The sequence below is a fragment of the Opisthorchis viverrini genome (genome assembly GCF_000715545.1).
Source record: "Opisthorchis viverrini unplaced genomic scaffold opera_v5_341, whole genome shotgun sequence".
NCBI classification, from domain to species: domain Eukaryota; kingdom Metazoa; phylum Platyhelminthes; class Trematoda; order Opisthorchiida; family Opisthorchiidae; genus Opisthorchis; species Opisthorchis viverrini.
Genome location: NW_008751984.1, coordinates 47,954 through 68,507, shown reverse-complemented (window position 1 = coordinate 68,507; position 20,554 = coordinate 47,954). Strand labels below are relative to the sequence as shown.

The 20,554-nt window shown below is 44.9% G+C and overlaps 1 protein-coding gene across 1 annotated transcript; it reads left to right on the top strand.

The window, feature by feature from the left end:
* Positions 1-17,349: 17,349 nt before the first annotated feature.
* On the top strand, positions 17,350-18,259 carry T265_10031 (hypothetical protein; the record flags this gene model as incomplete). Its single annotated transcript, XM_009176279.1, has 2 exons — positions 17,350-17,589; positions 18,203-18,259. The coding sequence occupies 2 exons, from the start codon at positions 17,350-17,352 to the stop codon at positions 18,257-18,259; spliced, it is 297 nt and encodes a 98-aa protein (XP_009174543.1).
* Between the last annotated feature and the right edge of the window lie 2,295 nt (positions 18,260-20,554).

Genomic DNA, 20,554 nt, shown 5'->3' with positions numbered 1-20,554 from the left:
CCCCGTCTTTGAACAGTGCGGGTGGAAGGTCATCCGGACCGGGAGCTCGGTGGCACTTGAGGGCACATATGCAGCCGCAAACCTCCGAGGCCGTAGGTGGTTTCACGTTCACAGTCCAGTTCTTTGCTTCACCTGTGGGCTCTAGATAAGTGCCGGCTGGTGGCCACGACAATTGTTGTTCAAAGTATTCAGCCCACCGGTCGATGCGTTCCTCCTTATTCGAGATGGTCGTTTCATTCTAATGCTTGATGCTTTCACTCACGGGTGGTTTGCGGGGACCGGTCTCACGGGTCAACTGAAACAAACTCCGGGCATTACCGGCTTTCTGGGCCTCTTCCACTTCTTTGGCTCTCTGTGTCCACCATATGCATAACTAGCCTGCAGATAACACGGCGTCACAAGATAGCTGCAGGCATCATTCCTACTTCGAATATGATGCTCCGTAACTGGTGGCTGCAAAAAAGCGGTCACCATGATGACGGTAGGCGTTGTCACTCACAGCGACTACTTATAGTAACTGCCGCGTCGGTGTCTATGTGCGACGCTGATTATGGGACCTTACCTATGCGTGGCAGCCTAATCCAACGGCCAACAACTGCCCCTTGTACTCGTATCCATACTCGTTTTCTTGCGTCTCCAATACTTGTTGTAACTGTCGGGCTTGCGTCTATTTGCAACGCTGATTATGAGACCGCACCTATACACAGTAACATAATCCGATAGCCAATGACGGTTTTTCATAGTCAACTATGTGCGGTGCCGTTTATCTTTGCTTCCTATAGTAAACATCAGAGTAGTATCCATGCAGACTGGTAAAGTACGATCTCAGTCATACGTGAGATCCTAATCTGACGCCCAGTCATACTCATTGCTGTACTCGATCTCGCCTTACTTGCTACTTATCGTACCTGCTAGGTCTGTGTCAATGTGAGGCGCTGATAAATGGTAACCTAATCCATCCTCACTCTGCTAACGGTACGCGACACTTCCAACCTTGAAACTGTTAGGACAGTGCTTGTATGTGACACTGATTACTAGGCATCAACTATGCTCAATATCCTCAATCAACTGCCAACACTGACTGGACATTCATATAACTGTGCGCGCTTTCGCTTGTCTGCTGCCTATAGCAAACACCAAGCTACTATGCGGGCACACTGATTACTAGGCATCAACTATGCTCAATATCCTACCTCAACTGCCAACACTGACTGGACATTCATATAACTGTGCGCGCTTTCGCTTGTCTGCTGCCTATAGCAAACACCAAGCTAGTATCTATGCGGGCCGATAAAAATGGGGCCCCAATTATATAGGGATATCCTGATCTACTTGCAAACGACGGTCCGTCATACTCGTTACTGTAATTAATATCGCCTACCTTAGCTACTTATCGTAATGACTAGGCCTGCCTCTATATGCAACGCTGAGTATGAGGCTTCATCTATGTCTAGTAGACCAGTCCAATGGCCAATGACGGTCCGTCATACTCAGCTTTACTCGATGTCACCTGCTGAGGCCACATATAGCAACTACCGGGCCTGTTCTCACATGGTCGTAGATGAGTATAGTGTTCCAACTATACATAATAGACTAATCCAACGACAAACGGCGTTCCTTCATATCCATAAGTCGTCCATCTGACAAAACCCCATGCCCGAAAAATGCGCAACGCCTTCAACAAATCATGCTTCTCTTTATTGGTTGCGTCTGTGCAAGCATCATGTATGGTCAATCCAACTCTTAGTTTTTTGTTCGACAAGTTTCTGAAAAATGTATAATCAATTATGACCCACACACATCTCGCGATACCATTCGAAACACGATTAAGCAATGTTTTAATGGCCAAATCAAAAAATGCTTAAAAAACCCTTTGTCCACAATTTCCAGTCGGTGTCAACGCTGGACCTGGAGACTTACTGTTATATAGGCAAACTCACTACTTGCTGAATTAATACAATAATAGATGACAAGAGGGGCGTATGCACACTGGTGATTCGATAGCGGGATTCGGCAACCATATGCATTAATGAGAGCGGATAACTTGAAGCTAAAGCAGAATGTTTTTTGTCAGTCTTAAGAGGAAGCATTGTACACTTTAGCCCTAAAATCCAAGGACCATACGCGTCCTCAAACGCTCACCCACTGATGCCACCGTAGCAAGAATCTGGTGTGTGGGCGGGTGTTTGGATCCGTTTGGAAATGGCAGGCAACCTGTTGACAGACCCATTCCTACAATGCGCTTCGCTGGTAGACTTGGCAAGCCCACCGATATCTACAGTAATAATGGTACGAACTTTGTTGGCGCACTGAGGGAATTTCGGGATGATATAAAGCGGTGGAGTCCGAGTAAAATATTAGACCGGCTTTTGACTATGGATATACAGTGGCACTTCAATCCACCAGCAGCTAGCCATCGTCGTGGTGTGTGGGAGCGTATAATCAAGTCGGTACGACGTATACTTTAATGCCTATGTAAGGAACAATGTTTGACAGATGAACAATTGAACATGCTTCTTATACAGGCGGAACGGATTCTCAATAACCAACCTACAGTCTTGCCATCATCAGACAGCAACAATTTGGAGCAGCTTACTCCAAACAGTTCGTTGCTGATGCAATACTGTCCTGCGGTACCCGTTCGCGACGGTTTGGCTTCGCGATATCATGCCGGTTGGAAACAGGTCAATTATCTGGCTGGCGTTTTCTGGCGTCTTTGGATAAGGGAATATCTGCCAACGTTGCAGATGCGTACCAAGTGGCTCAGAGCAACTCAAGAATTGAAACAAGGGGACTTATTTCTGGTTTCTGGTGAGGACCTGCCTCGTGAGAAATGGCCTCTAGGGGTAGTAGATAGTTGTGAGGCGAGCCCAGATGGCTTAGTAAGAACCCTGCATGTTAGAACGGCGGGCGGCGTTCTTAAGAGAGATATTAGAAAGGTGTGCTTACTGGAGGTTAGGCTTGCACTCCAACGAAGTCGGCACTTGTGGCAGCAGTGGTCTCGGACCATTCGTGTCAGTGGCTGATGGGGTACCTTAGAATGCGGCTGAGCGTAGGCAGAAGGCAAGAATCGGGGCGCCCGCTGAATCAACGTGGAGAAGTTTGCGGGCGGTGTACCATCCGTTACGTTGACAATGAAATTCCCCACGTTTATTCTGTCCCCATTTGTAACCCACGCCCCATCTTTGCGTTTAGTGTATATATGAACTGAGTTTGTTTGTCCTTACTACTTCACCCATTTGGCCTTGAGGTCATCCGGCTATTTGTATCTGCATTTGCACGTGTGACTGTCGCACGCGAGAGCCTGTTTGCTCCCTTGCTTTGTACTTTTGTAGTCCAAGCGGACTGCTTGTTTTGGACGCGTATCTACTGTCGACGTTTGTATATATTGTGAAATACTCTTACCCTAATAGTACCGTATAGAAACCCAGCTCCGACTTTGTTTTGCCTACCCGGAGGTTCTGGTATTACGTCTCACCCGAAGATACCGTTCGACCTTTACACTCCCGCTTCTCAAACAGGCCGGGTACCACAGCCACACAACAGAACAGCCCATACTGCAGCCTGGGACACACGTTACCTGATATTCGCTTGAATTCTGTCTTTACACCATAAGTGTTTCAAGTTAGCAACGCTACCCGAGTACAGCGGCTTCGTGCGTTGACCTCATCTGTCACACTGCAACCAAAACTAACACAATTTCGAATGCACATCAAACGCTGCACTACATCAATTCTCCAAACGGATCGGAAAAATTCCTGCGATCTTATATAGGCTTTATTCTACCTCTGAGGATGTCCTCGGACAATTGAAGTAACCCTCTCTTCATGAAATTGTACATTCTATCCCAATCACCTCAAAAATGACATCCGTTACGGTGCTGTCTAGGAACTGAAGTATTTCAGTGCATCGGTGGCATGGCACAGCTGAACCCAGTTTGATGGCATGCCCGCAAATATGCTCTTCCTTCTCCCGACTGTACCTTATCGCTTACTTTTTCCATCACATGCAACTACGAAGGAAATCACTTTTATTTGATTTCATTATTATCACAATATCTGACGGTACGCCACCCACCTGTTGGAATAAACACCATTATGATAACGTGACACTTTGTGAGTATAAAGTGCACACCAAAGGACAACATGATTATCATCATCTTTGATAAAAGTACAAAAGATGCTAACAGAGACTAACCAAATACACGTGAGATGACACCCCAGATGCAACCGGTTTTGAAAACCTCCGCACTTTCCTTTAGGCTGCAACAGCCCAATTCTGAGGTCAACTCATCCTACAAGCACGCAGCATGTCTCTGCAAGATCCGAGATACCTTACTTGCGCACAATCTAGCCAACGCATGTTCCTCATAATCACATATGCCAACTCCATTTCGCATCGATCGCACACCTGAATATTGATTTTCGCTCATGGAACTTGGCAGTGTCGTACCATTGAAGCAGTTAGGAATTGTGACAACTTTTGATTGTCTCGTATTTTGTGTGGCATTCTAGCTCAACTCAAAGTGATTTCCAGCTAACCTTATGATATTTGTCTATTTTGGGTTCCCAATGCAGACGTGTCTGTCCTACGACCTTGTTTGAGTATCAGCAATAAGCTACTGTAAACCCTTGACCTAAAAATACTCTAACCACAATGACAACCATAAACGGCTCATCCAAGAAGCTCATGTACGGGTCTGTATACGGACCCACATACGGCGTCGCAATGACGGTAAAGCGACTACCATATCCTGCCTGATCGCTTGCTCGTAGTTCACTACATCTCTAATATTTCACAGACGAGCGTGTTACCTACAAGACGGTTTAGTTTGTACAGACTTGAAAGCAGTGGCAATCTTATTGCGCTGTCTGCCTGTTCTACACACAAACCCAGTAGCTCACCAAACGACACTATTGGTGGCTCGGTATATCGGTGAATATCAAACCTTGCCTTAGGCCAGATATAAAGTATACTGAAAATCATAAAAAGCAAAAAACTTGCTAGTTGTGACAAATTTACTGGCTCCGAAGGGATGTTTGCAGCAACCACCGAAGAACTTTCCATATCCGGGTCACAAAAGCCCGCTCCATTTTGAGTTCGTGAGGACGCAATTGGCGTGATTACATTTCAGCCTCACTGACATCCTTCTGGACTGTTAGCTCTTTTATATTCTGGTCTGTTTAATTCCACCGAAGAACTTTCCATATCCGGGTCACAAAAGCCCGCTCCATTTTGAGTTCGTGAGGACGCAATTGGCGTGATTACATTTCAGCCTCACTGACATCCTTCTGGACTGTTAGCTCTTTTATATTCTGGTTCTGTTTAATTCCATATCATGGAACGTTCCACATGTTTGCAGTATAACCTCTTCGAAGATATCTGTCTTCTCCATTCCGGTGATCTAACGTGCCTGACCGATATATCATCAAGGAGGGTATAACATTGGAGACGGGAACCCAACGCAAACACAAAAATGTCAGTTTCAGCGGAGAATTGGAATGAAATCCTTCATCAGCAACAAACGCAGTTCGAACAATCGCAGTTGCGACTTATTCTGTCTCTTACTCAAGCCGTCAGGCTTCAGGCATCGATTCCATCCCAGATTGGTACTTCATCATCTTTTGCCGATTCTGTGGCAGCAACTGTTACCGAGTTCCTCTAGGAACCAGCCTCTGGTTTCACATTCGATTCACGGTACTGTCGCTGGGAAGATACTTTTAGAATGAGTTTATCGACAAAGATGATGCCTAGAAACCCCGTCTCTTAGTCCGGAAACTTGGAACCCTCGAGCACGATCGGTTCACGAACTTCATTTTTCCCAAACATCCAAGGATCTAAATTGGCACAAGCAGTGAAATAACTCCGTGAAATTTTCGGTGAGCAATATTCACTTTTTAAGGTCCGACACAATTGTCTCGAATTGACCAAGCGTGATGCCGAAAAGTACGCCACTTTTGCCGGTGTCGTCAACCGTGATTGGGAAAAATTTCATTTCCAGGCACTTAAAAAGGATCGGTTCAAGTGTCTCATTTTCGATGCTGGTCTTCAGTCTCCCAAAGAATCATATATTTGCGCTGGACTGCTTTGAGAAGGATATTACCGTAAAAGCACTCATTACCGAATTCCAACGTTTGCGTAAACTTAAACACGATAACGCAGTGGTGCAGCAGACGCCACGGCCTACTAATTCCAGTGGTGTCATGGCACTAAAATGAACCACTGTTACACACGAGAAAAAACGCCAACATCGTGTTGGTCTTGTGGCGTGTGGCATCATGCACGTTTCTGTCAACTCGAGAAACACCAGTGCCAGATGTGTCATCGGTGGTGCTACAAGGAGGGTTTCTACCGTACCCAAACACCCACCGCACCCAAAAGCCAGAAGAGCTTCGACGGTTCAATCAGCAACACAGTCAAAATGCAGTCGTACATGAAACGTCCGCAATCCAGATATGTGTTTGCAACATTCCAAGTTGAATTTGAGTCTCGAAGGAAATACCTTACAGTTTCCATCAGCAATGTTTCAATCCGTCTGCAGCTGGACATAACTTCAGATATTACGTTGACCTCACGTTCCAAATGAGATTTGAGAGGAAAACCTGTTGTGTCACTCATAAATCATCGGGCCCAATGTGCGTTTAGCAGTACCCTACTTCTGACTGGCAAGTTGGCGTGTAATGTATCATTCAGCAATCTACGGTCCTCAGGAACTTGTTATCTTACTATTTGTCTTCATTTAGACATCCTTAGACTTGATTGGATTGAGAAACTTGATCTTTCCACTGTACCTTTACCATCTCCGTTCAGTGCTCTGAAATTTCATCCTTCTTAGACTTTGCAGAACACTTTACTAACACACTGAAGACAAACTTCAACGCTGTCTTCCAAAGTGGCCATGGAAGCTGCACCGAAACCGAGGCAAGCCTTACATTTTAACCTGATCGCACGCCAATTCTTAGACCGAAGCGTCCCGTACTATTTGCCGTTCTTACAGTTGTCGAGAATGAAACTTTTCGTCCCCAGCAATCCAGAGTTATCCAGCCAGTGAGCCATTCATCATGGGCAGCTCACGTTGTTGTCATCAGAAAGCAAATGGCGAGGTGCGCATATGTGCTGATTATTCCACAGGATTAAACAGTGTCTTAGACTCTCGTCAATGTCCATTGCCGGTACCAAGCTCAATGGTGGAAGATTTTTCGCAAAACTGGATCTTGATGATGCTTACCTTCGAATAGAAGTTCTGATGAATCCAAAGTTCTTCTGACAATTAACTCACATCGCTATTATTGTCAATTTAACTGTTCGCCATTCGAGGTGAAAACTGCAACAGCTATATTTCAATAAAAAATGGATGCCATACTAAACGGCCTACCGGGAGTTGCTGCTTATTTGGATATCATAGTTCTTACAGGTTCTAGTCAAGAACTTCTGCATCGTTTACATTGTGTACTCGAACGGATCCAACAATATGGTTTTCGTATACGTGCAGGGAAATGTGCATTATTTCTCACTTCCATCAGATATCTTGGGTTTATTATTGATGAAATGGTCGCCATCCAGACCCAACTATGGTATTGAGGCCGCCGTGTCTCACGTTTTCCCCGACGAAAGCGAAAAAGCGATCGCCCACGCGATGAGATCTCTTACAGTTAACTAGCGCAATTATGGTCATATTGAAAAAGAAGCTTTAGCAATAATCTTCGCCGTCAAGAAGTCTCACTAAATGCTCTACGGGCATAATTTTCGTCTCATCACTGACCATGAGCCCCTTCTCGCCGTTTTTGGATCTAAAAAAGGCATCTCTTCTTACACAGCCAGCCGCCTGCAATGTTAGGCTGCAATGCTATCGGGTTACGACTTCTCCATCAAGTACCAGCCTACTGATGCTATCGGTCGAGCTGATGCACAGTCAAGACTCATGGATTCTCAACGTCAACAACCCGAGGATGCTGTTATTGCCTCGATAACGTTAGAACCCGAAGTTAACGCAGTGCTTGATAATACTATCCGTGCACTCCCAGTTACTTCTGCCATGGTTCGCGAAGCCTCTGCTCGCGGTTCGTTTCTTCAAAATGTACTCGATTTTCACCCCACATATTGTTCCGATAAATAACTTCAACCGTTCAACCAACGTCGATCCTCACTTTCTGAGGTTGATGGTTGCTTACTCTTTGCAGATCGAGTAATTGAGCCCTCGTGATTACAGAGTAAAGTCCTTATGCGATTCCGTTTTGGACATCCTGGTATTAACCGCATGAAGGCGCTAACACGTAATGTCTACTGGCCAAGCATGAATAAGCAGGTGGAAGAATTTGTACGCAAGTGCTCGAAGTGCCAACTATCCGCAAAATCTCTTCGGAAAACAGAATTATGTTCTCAGCCTGTCCCAGAAACTCCATGGTCACGACTTCATGTTGATTTTGCGGGATCAATCAACGGCCAACAATATATCATCGTAGTAGATGCTTATAGCAAATGGCCAGAAGGGTTTAGCACGAATCATATTACTGTTGATGCTACCATTTCAAAACTACATGTGTCAAACATCATTGTATTTGACACCGGCAGTGCATCCACTTCCGATAAATCTTCCGACTACTATCAAGAAAATGGCATAAAACATGTGCGATCACAACCGTTTCATCCACAATCAAATGACTAATCGGAAAGATTTGTGGACACTTTCAAACGCGCACTACTGAAACTCAAAGGGGAGAGGACCGAACCAGAAATCATCGATATATTTCTGCTGAGTTACAGGGCGACACAAAATGTTAACGCTCCACATGCTGAATCCCCGGTGGGGGTACTTGTGTATCGGAAATCCGCTTACCCGTTGACATCATCCATCCAACCTCAACTTCACCAACCGGTATAAACATAAATATGGAAGCTCAGTTCAACGGACATCCCGGTGCTGTAAGTAACACATTTTTACCCGTCCATCCTGTGCTAGCAAAAGACTATCATGGTGGTGCAGAAAAGTAGGCGCAAGGCATAATTGTGCGCGGTGCCGGAAGAGTTGTCTATGAGGTAAATGTAGGCCCACATAGCCGGGTCCGCCATGCCAATCAGCTACGTGCCTCCTATCTTCCAGTGGCAGCTACACTCGACCCTGTCTTTCACTGGAGATTATTTCTGACACATTTGAGTTAGACCAAAAGCAAAAATCTCCAGAGCCGATGAAGGAACTAGCAATTTCCAAAAGTTGGTTACCTAAAAGGTGAACCGATTGAATACGAAGGCCCGTCATACCAATGCAATTTAACCCTCAACAGCAGTCCTACAATCAAGCACTTCAAGTGGGAGATGTTAAAAAGACTACCTCCAAACGAACAAGTCCATTTAGTTAACGATTTTTCTTGTATACTGTGCATGTACTGACCTTCTGTGAGGATTCTTCACGCTGCATGTGAGATCAATTTAAAATAATCTTCGAATGTTTGGACGTAAATTTTTACGCTGACATTCTTTGTACCTAAAAAGCGATGCCACACTCTTATTCAACTTGTGCCTTGCAACTGAAATGAAGACGCTCGGGGAAAATAACAAGCGCAATCCGGAAAGCTTGGAAGATGCCTCGAGCTTATGCATCAATCCGTGGATCGGTGAAAAGGTGTCATTGACAACGAGCATTCGACGGGTATTGATACTTGTTTAGCTACAGAGTCAACCATCTCAATCACTTGTAGCTTGATCTCATGCTTGACCCACATATGGCCCGTTCTTCTGGACAGCAATGTGCAAGATAGAATTATCGGCCTACGCCGTGCCTAATTGAAGGTTGGTGGACGGCATATGACTAGCGTTCCGTCCAACAAATTGGTGGTAGTGATGAACTGGGGAAAGAAATATGAAGAAAAAGTGAAACAAAGCGAAAAGTGAAGCAGCGCTTCTGGCGAAACCACCCATGACAGCATTTTAAGCCGTAGGAATCATGGTATTACGAGTAGCCGAGGCGCTCAAACCTAGACATGAATGCGATTATGGCACGCAACCGAAGCCTCCAGCTCAACAAGCTTATCGCGGTACATATTTCAACGTATGATTCGCTGCAACTCAACGCGAAGACTTAGGTGACTGTGCTTGTTAGACAGTGGATATGAATCAATCCGGTATCGGAGATGTCGTGAGTATCACATGGATAGCCCCCATTATTGCTCAGAGGGTCACCCAAGCGCAAAGACCGTTTCAATCTGGTAACTTTTATTCTGTTTTGATCACGCCCTCAATGGATTGAGAACACTCCCACGAGCCAGCTTCCCCCTCCAATTTGATGAACGGAATGATAAATGGACCTTCTCACGCATTCTCAGGTCGTGTAGCCATTCGCTCACGGGTCACAGAAAGACTATATCCAAGGCTCTCAAAACAGACACCTTCCGATGATACGAGTCGTGGACACTTCTTTGTTGGCCACGCAATGCTTTTGAACAACCTGTCTTTTCAGCAGTTTAAATAACGATTACATTATCCATGGGCTTATTCAAATTTCAATCACTACAAAATGTACGTCAGTGTCTCCAAAGTATATGCATACCAGAAATTTCCTCGCTTTTTGATTGCGGGAGTTATGTCTCAATCGATCGTAACAACCAGGACAGATACTGAATCGTCATTCGAAGGGTCGATCACACCGATCACATCGCTCTATTGTGAACACGTTCGCCTTTTCAGACGTGATAATTCAGATGCGTCCAACGTGCGTTGGTGGAGTTGTGGTTACAGGCTCACCTCGCAACTCAGATGTCCGGGTCTCAAATCCCGGCACGGCCACTGGATATGCAGTACTGAAGGCCTCTAATAAGAGCCAAACTCGAGTCTAGTGCTTCCATTTGGTGTGGGCTCACCGAAATAATTACGCCAGAACAGGAACACGGCCGTTCAAGCGACAGTGGTTTGGCTATGACCAACTGTAATCCTTTTCCGGCTTTAGTTCACAAATTCGCCTCAGGGAGCCGTACAGATCCCTGCGGATAAAGTAAACACGTCTCGTTAAAATGCACATGCACATAATGACTAGAGTCAGTTGTGGGTGCTTGTGTGCGTGGAATCAAATTCAGGGCCAAAGCGTTACGCCTGGGCGCGACGTACGATCCAACCTGCCTGACACTTCAAGATTTAACTGATGCGCAAGCGAAGGTGACGCATGATTTAAAACACACTCGCGGATCAGTGAAGTACTTGGATCACCTGCAATGAAAATAACTTGGGAAAATTTGGAGTTATCAATCCGGGTAGACCAGGTTTTACAATAATAATCATAATAGTAGAAATAATAATGTTTACTCCCATGTCGTGGGTTTGTGGACGCAACCTTATAAGTCAAGACACATCTGGTAAAAACGTCGAAGATGGAGAATATTCATTAACTTCACCTGACATTCCGCAGTCAGGAATCATGTGTCAGCTAAAAAAAAGCAAATTCATCTATATACCCAAACTCGTTCTCCCAGACTTCCGGAGGTATTCGGAAGTTGGAGCTCCAGGTATAGTGTTTTGCACTTCGGGAGTGCAATGTACGCCAGAAGGAAAAAATCTTTTCGTATTTTCATCAGAGCAGACCCTTGACGGGTTACTGCCAATGGCAGAACAGCGTCTTCTGTATGCTTTTAATTTTTTCAGCAGTTCCAGGCAAGTGATCTAGCCTCATGATTCAGGTAGGGCGCTTCACAGCCTTTTGTTTCGTTGGCCGCATTACCAGCAAATGATTAGATATCATCAGACGAAGCCAGACAAGCTTTCAAACTCTGTCGCATTAACTTCGAGTGCCTACATCTGGCACTTGCCTGGACCCGGAGAAAGTCGTGGGGTGGGACCCAGTAACCATTAAGAAAATTTACTACCATAGTGAGCAGCCGGGCATCTTCAGCTGGATTAGTTGTGATCGTTTCGGTAGGGTTCTGCATAGTTCTACTTGGTGTCCTCGTCGCTTATCATGCTAACCAAACAGCCCTCTACCGAACACGTCTGTTTTATGAATCTTCAGACATCGACACTGGACTCCAGACTGCTGGTTCCAGGTACAATCATGCGGCTTTGAAGATTAATCACACATGTATTACCCGGCCTTCCATTACTCAGCTTTGAAGCCTGTCGTTCGTTGAAAAATTTTTTAGCATCACGTGGAAGCAACTCTCAATGGGCCTTACCGAAAGTTGACTGGCATTATTTCGGACCCCGAGGCGGTCATGTGATATGCTTTATGGTGGTCTGCCTTTGGGATCGTAACCCACAGCATCAATAGCAAACGCATCAGTGCGTTATTTAGTTTTGTAAACGGTCATGCAACATTCAGCTTGACTATGCCAGCCCGCACCAGGTATGTGTGTACTCGAACATATATTGATCGGTTTTTCTTCGGATCGAAAAATGCTCGTGCGAGTGACGTTTTGTTTTTTTCCGTACACACGAATTCCGTTGGGCACAAGGTACACCGACCTGCTCAAGAAAGCAACTTGCTCATACATCAAAGGTTCCCCTCTTCCAGTCAAGCTTATCAGGGAGTGACCGATGAACACAGGCTAGAGTGAACTGATGACCTCAAAGACTTTGATGGTAAACACGATCGATGAAGCTCCCTTCTCTGCCCGGTTGTATCTGTGGCGTGCCAGTGTCATGGATGTACCCAAATGTAAAAGAGCACGCTTGCTTTCGTGAGAGGGGACTGCGGGGGAAACAAGCTAACGCGGCGCAGCAATTTTCAGTGGCACTTTATGGCTAATGAGTAGCGAGCCAAAAAACCCTAAATTTAGCGGTCGAAAGCGCCTCAAAATTTTCATAGCCAAGTCATTGTTAAATAACATTTTCCATAGGCCTCAACATAGGAACACAGACTTTAAAAGTCAGTTACGTTTCGCAACCGGACAAAAACGTTTCCAAGGGAAAATTCTATAGCTACTGTCATGCGCTTGAATGCGTCAAGAATTTTCGAGTCCGACCAACGGCCGCATACCTGTAAGGGAGGAGGGTTGTAGGCTAGGACGAACCCTACTTTTCCGCGCTTTTTGATAACTTTTGATAGCAAGTCCTATTAAAAACAACCACGCAGATTTAGGCAAAATTCGGATATCCTGAAGAGTGCTAACCCTCGTTTTGTACCACACAAATTCCCACTGACCGCACATCGCTCGTTAACCAACCGTTCACGTGTAGCACAGAAACTTAATGGAAAAATGTTTGAAGGCAAGCGGTTGGCTGAAACAGGTTGCAAACCGGACCGACATTTTTAATCATGTAATTTAGGAGCCATTCTTGTATAGTAAGTGGTTCGTGCACGAACATGAAGTCAACAAAACCCACCATGGTGGCCGCCAAGGGGATCGGCATGTAGACAACTGCGTTTTGTGCGGTTTACCAAATGATAAAAAATACGGCTAACAGGTTTCGAGGCGCACTGGCTTGTGCGCGCAAAGGCTGAAGTTTTACCAGTTCGATCGAAGTAAGGTGAGAACACGATGGTACAATTAGTTGGGTTGTACCGTAATCCTCCGCAATCTAGTGTACACGCATTTGCCAAAAGTCCACGGGGATGTCTTCTTAGCACCATTTTCGATCAATTATTCTCCTGCACTGAGTTAGATATGTACATATGTAAGTCACAGGTGGGTCACAGATCCGCCAACGTAGGCTAGCTAGGCTTCCGGAGAACGTGATTCCTAGTGTGAGTCGCAGTCATAGCATTTGGAAGTAGGTGAATCGCTTGGCAAACAAACTAAGAATGACAAGATGCGGTGAGCATCCGAATTCCCATGGCGGGTACTGCTTCTCCGATAATTGAGTAGGACTTTGGGTATCCTTCTTTGGATTTGTCCAATATGAGCGCCCTATTACTATCAAGCAGTCAGCCTAAAATTGTGCTACGATGAAGGCCTGGACCGATTTTCGCAAACTGAGCCGGGCGAGTCGCTTAAGGCGTTACATTCGATCTTGCAACTGTTGGTGTTATTTTGAAACATGAAGACATTTAAGCGCTTTGCACATCGTACAATAAAAACGCGTAATGACGATGATAAAGCCCAAGTTTCAAAAAGCTCAGTTTTTTGGGATGTTGCTGTGGAGTACTTATCTGGCCGTACTATTATTTTGGTGCGTTATTTGGGTTCGCAAACTGCTTCGACTCGACAGATAACGTTAGCCAAAAGTACATTTATGTTTTTGTTGAACCACACTAGAAATGCTAACGGACAACTGCCAGACAAACTGTAGTAAATTCTGTTTCTGCCGCTGAACGTATTATTTGGTTGCTAAGCCGATGCTGATGTAAGTTAACACGGGTGACCATATGACGCGTACGTAACTGCAAAATGTTGGAAGGAAGCGAGACTTTACTCACGTGAGTCTTCCCTTGCTTACCGGTGATAAACAAATAGCCAATCGTGGCGGAGCCCGATCTCAGTAGAGGGCTTTTGGGCAGGATTAATGAAGCCTTAATCACCCACACCTGTCGGCCAGGATGTGCTTCGAGTATGAATAGTTACTTTACGAATTACCACTTACCCGTTTGTTGCTAGTGCAACATGAGTAGTTATAGGTCTGAAGATGAATGTGATCCTGGTTCCCCGAGGGGCCGTGCTTCAAACCGTCACTCTAGACCACCTCAAGGGATGTCCTATATACAGTTCTTTTCAGTTTTGAATGACTTGGATTAAATAATGGGCATCTCCAATAACTTTTTCTTGGGAACATCATTCACTGATGGCAGCCACCCAGTTTTATGAGCGGTGAATTGGCAAATTTGTTCTCAGCCTAATTCTACATGCAATTGCGTCATTACAAAAGCACCCGACGACAGGCGATGAAAATAAAAATTTAGTGAATAATCCTCCTTACAAATGAACGTTATATCTTGACAGCACTGACCCCAGCGAACTATCAATTCACCAATCGTAAAAACGACGAACACACGTTGGTAGGTTAGCCGTTGTGACCCTGAGATTTATCATCTTTTGTGCTCTTGGGGTGCACAATGTGGAACTGGTTATATCTTCTGTTCAGAAATAGAGCTAGGTAAAATTTGTGTAAGTTAAACTGGATTGGTACCCGTTTCTTCTTTTCCAGTTCATTGTTTAAATAAGCATGCCCTCTCGACAAATGTTGTTTTAGTAATTTGGTCTTGATCGGGTGACAGTTGGTCCGTTCAATTATCGGCTTGTAAAAGCTTCGACAGCGTCCAAGAAGCCCTCACCTAAAGATCGTGAGCTAGGTGATTGATCCAATCTTGCAGTTCTTATCCGCAATGCGATTTAATGGTTCAGGATCGTCTGGAACGGAGAAAATGGTGTCAGAATATACGACGTTAGGCTGTCAAGGAAAACATCTTTTCGTTTGCGATAACAACACGCCGTTTCTCGCCATTAAATTGGGTCACCATACATAGTGGAGAACGAGCAGTCAGTGGGGCATATAGGCACTGGCTAAGAAATAAAGATGAGCGTCCAAAGTACGCGGAAGTCCGTACGGGTACATCAAAATAGGGAACATTTCATGAAAAGTTCATCGCCTTCCTGACAAAACCTAACGTTCTCCGCATTGTGCTTTTACTGGGAAAGGGTACACCGCTAGACAGTTTGGATACCTTATGCGATCCATTGGAACGACCGTAATATTTCCTGAATACATGCGCATAGCCGGCGTTGAATGGTATTGACAGTTTTGGGTGATTGCTTTATGCGTTAAGGCATAATGTGAAATGGTTCTCTTGGGAGAAGAAGCACCACAGCTTAAGCGTTGTGAGCAATAGCGTCGTCAAGAATTTATGCAAGCCGGCTGAAGACGGCGGAACGGATACGATCATTATTCAAGTATCTAACTGGATGATAGTTGAATAGAAAGATAAATGTGGGTTACTCAAGAGTCCAAGCACCCTGTACTACCACATTTCGCAGCTTTGTGGAATAACGCTGTACTAGTAAACTTTGATATATGATTGAATCGGGGGTGCCCGATGCCCGTAAAATTTGGAACATTTGCATCAACAACCAATACCTTTGGGAAAGTGAAAGTCTGTGAAGTTTGTTACTTAATTAATTCATTGTTTCGGCGCAATTAATTTCCCCGTATACGCAGTGGCGGTGCTGAAAGCTATATACTTTCGTATTGATGAACTGTGTTGATGTCGGTCGACCCATCATCAATCGACTCATATAGACCGAGCGATTTGCATCGCGGTGTGGTTGACTTCCGACAGGAACCATGGAGAAGCACCGTGTACGTTTGTACATTGTGAATGGAATTAGACATGCAAGACGCGCCGCAGGCGTTAGCTTTTAGCGCAAATTTTCACACTGCTACAATTACCAGATGAAGGCTATAAAACAGTGCGTAACCCCGCAGTGAATTTCCGACCGTTTCTGTTGTCTTTACTGGACAACGCTGAGGGGGATACTGAAGAGAGTCAGCGCTGAATAGAAACTGGTTGCTTGTGCTCCGTGACCACCAGCTGGTACAAGGATGCGAAATCACAAACCTGGCTTCATGATTGTGAGCATGGTGGTAGAACCTGGATATTAGACGTGCGCTTCTTGAGCTATGAATGGATTACTTCTCAGATCAATGCGGATGTCCGGCTAAAATACTACGGTGATCGTCTTATGTAGCGCGCAAATTAATCCAACAACATGGTGCAGCCAACACCTGGAAATTGTGCCGCCACGGCGGGCGGCCAATGGTGACTTTGAAATGCATGTCACTCGGGATTATGGCTGTACGAAACTGAAAGCCAGCGACTGTTGATTACTTAAACGACAAAACATGTCGTTTCTAGCAGTGAATTTGTTATGGACCGGATCTTTGTGACCTCCACATGCAATTGGTATGTCGGAAATAGAGTGCCATTACCTTTTCACAAACTGATTTCTGGACATGCAAACAATCTCTCTCCGTGGACTTGAGGTTCTTACTTCACCGATTAGAATAATTAAATTCTAGGCGGAGCAACTACACATTGATCATCATTAACACGGAACAGCATACTTTTACTGCAAATATGGCCGTAAATGCGTATAGTGAAATAATCGCGGCACCGCGGACGAAATTCGCTAGCGTACTTTTTGGTTTGTGTAAATGAACTGAACTGACCAGCGGACGGCGAGTCGGTGCTAGGAGCCAAAACCTTGCTTTGTGCATGTGCACAACGGGATTTGGGTATGCTTATGGTAATGCTTTTAGTATCTTGGCGTTTGTGGTGCAAAGTTACTAGCCGAACTGTGCGTGGCATGAGTCCAACACTGACATCTCGGTTACCGCCTCTTGGTTGCTGCCTCCTGAGGCCGATCTATTCACCATTGCCGCCCAGGTTTCCCGTTATTTTTGCAAGATTTTTCTACCCCACGTGGCTGAAAGGATATGATGTTCAACATCATTTTATCTGCTACTGCTGGCCTGGAAGAGCTGGAAAGAATGAAAATTTTATGCAATATCCAGTCAATACAATCATCGCTAGTTTTCGTTGCTCGCCCAAGTACAGTTGGTGCAGGTGGGATAATCGAAGCCACCGGTAAATATTTGATTATCTGGAGCCTTCAAGAGGATGAAGGCACATATGCTGGCAGACTACAAGCAGCAATTACTTCGATGATAAAACTGGTGAGTATTAGCCCCTGTGTCTCCTGCTGTTGGTTAGAAACTATGGAATAACAAATAGCAACGCCCAAGTTCAAGATATGAGAAATCGCGAGCAGTCTTCAACTTCTAATGGATTGAAATACATCTTGTTACATCAGCTTCAAATTAAGGTAGCAGTGTTACACTTCATAGAAATTTTGCATCAGTCATCAACCTCGGTTCTGTCCTCAAATCCTGTTTACACCGCTCCAAGCCACGTCGCTAATTTTCATTAATAACCTGATAACTGCATTGCTTTCGATCTGTGCTGTAAACGATTTACAACTTTTAAAAAATCAAAGGAAAGCCAAGATACAGGATGGGCCCAACAAATACTAAAAATACGGATGATATTTGTGAGCACCCAACATTTCAATTTATGCAGCCAAGTACAGAATGTTGTCTGAAAATTGGTGGGAGATTTAAGCAGCCGCTGAACGATCCGGTGAGTGTTTGCCGGCGCTTATTGGCGTTATTGTTTTTTAATTTATTGACTGATAAAATGAACATCACAACATTTATACTGGTAGTTTAGAACATGAAACTTGAAGCTAGATACCTCGTGGGGATATTATTTCCCCATTCTTTTTTGCAGTCTGCGATTACAGCCAAAGGTTGTGCGATCATTATTGCTGAATGGGCTGCAAAGTAACGAATACGACGTTTCAATTAAATACCGATGGACACGGGCGTCTGCTGAGCCAGAAAAACGATTGTCATTGTAACTTTAGGAAAGACTCTAGGGCTACGTGTAACTTTGCTGCGAAGTCGCCCCGGCGGCCGACCAAGCAACAGGTTCAAACGGTCTGAAGCGAATATCGGCATGGTGTCCGTGCAACAAGTGGGTTTTCGTGAAATCTTGATATTATAATAAGTACAAACGATGGATGCGCAACTGGAGTGGGCAGAAATATTCCCATTCCGGAAACCTACCATTGACTAGCAGACGATTGCTTTGTTGCATCTATACACGGCATTCAAATACACAATTATATCCCATTGTACCCGGAATACAACTTTCTTCGCAAAACAAAGGCTTGAATCCACTGCAACCGGGTGTGTATCTTGTATGCTGAAACTGCTTGGTAATTCCAACGTAAATGGAAAATAGCAAGAAATATCTGCCTTGCTCCCTAATGCTATGCGTAATAAAGGACCTTCAATCTTTCCACCCGCAGCCCCACAGCCGATTGGCACCAAGGTTGACAGACATGAGGATGCATGTTCCTACAAGCAGTGAGTTGTCACTTTCGGATTGCAACACCGAAAGTGTTAAATGGCGTGTTCCATTTTTGCGCGGAATACTGAACAAATCCGAGGTATTTGTCCACATTTCGTTGTCTCTTCGTTGGGAGAAAGCGTGGGGCTTGTTTTGCCGAGATTCACCAACAAGATCGACTTCAAATTCTTGCAAAAGAAGAATCCGGTGTCTACTAAGAAGTGACATCTACTTCGATCATCTTTGATGCACCGGGCTAATATTCGGAGCCAGTAGGGTTCACACTCAGCGGAAATGGGAGACCCAACGCATGCCAAAATAAGGTGTCATTAGGTGTTTAAAAAGTGAAACCTCCTGTCTAAGCTTTCCGCCGTCTTTTAGCGCATTCAGAGTTGCGGGTTTAGATCGTGTAATATTGGGGTTTTCCTGGCGATCGGGACAACCATACAGCAGAACACTTCGACAGAATCTTTATGATGAAAAATATCGTTTCGTAAAGTATGACAAGCTGAAGTTGTTTTCGCAACTGATTGGTCGTGGCAGCGCGTTTTCTCCACCATGCATAACTCAATAGACCCCCCATCCATCTTCTTACAACCACGCGCTGGCAAAATTGGACATGCTTCCGCCAAAACTTGTTCCACCGGTTAAACACGTTGTCGATATCTAAAGTCTCGGTGATAAACCTTTTACCTGATTGTCAGCTATCTTCTTAGATGATGTGGCAAACCGCGAACTGTGGACAGTGCTCACTCGGAAGTTTATAAGTGCGTCCGGAAGGCTGTCACATTTTTCTCAGAAAAGTTGCATCTAATGGGCGTGACCGAAATGCCAGATCTGGTGTACATAGCCTTCAATGAGGGCTCTTGAACGTTGTACGAAAGTTTTGGGAGTGGTTTCTATTGATTCACCTCCGCATTCAGGTGGCTAGTGTTTACCCTAACGGAACTTTCGGCTTCGTTTAACATCCCACAGATGATGCCTGTCCTACATTCAAGCTCAGCAGCATTCCAATGATATCGACCAAGTGCACTAGTATTTCACGCGGAACCATGAGTCACTTATTGCAGTTTCCCGGTGATATCTGTGTTAGATCTGATGCAAATGCTCCACCAAAATAGGGCATTGATATACTTCTATACTTCGGCCGGAATTCTAAGATTCTGGAGAGAATGTTTGGAGTCATTGACAAGGTTCATGACTTGGGCTAGTACAGTATCCTCAGATCCGCGCAGATGCTAGTCAAGAACAGGATAAAAGAAGTGTTGGTTTTACAGGGATTTTTGACATTGCAACCATTATGTGACCTACATTCAGTGCTTATATGCTAACCATATGCCATGTGCCTGTTGGTACGGCGTGCGTGGAGTTGTTTGTTCCGTGAATCCTCTTCTTCAAGGTAACGTTGATCATTTTCTCACGCATGTAAGTACAGAGCAACCCCACCTGTGCGACCTCGTTTTGAGTCGGCTCGAAAAACAGAGTAACCGTCTATCGAGATCTCTTCGCCAGAGACATCTGGTGTGAGCCAAGTCTCTGTGAGTGCGATTATGGACGGCTGTTCAAGACAAGCTGACTGTTTAACATCACCGAGTTTGTTGAAAAGGCTGAGGCAGTTTGTGGACAAGCATTTCAACACTGTCTCCGCTGCCTCCGAGGGTGAGGAGCCGAAAATTCAGTGACCGGGGTGGTTAGCGGACTTAATAGTTGTGCACCAGGTTTGAGTCT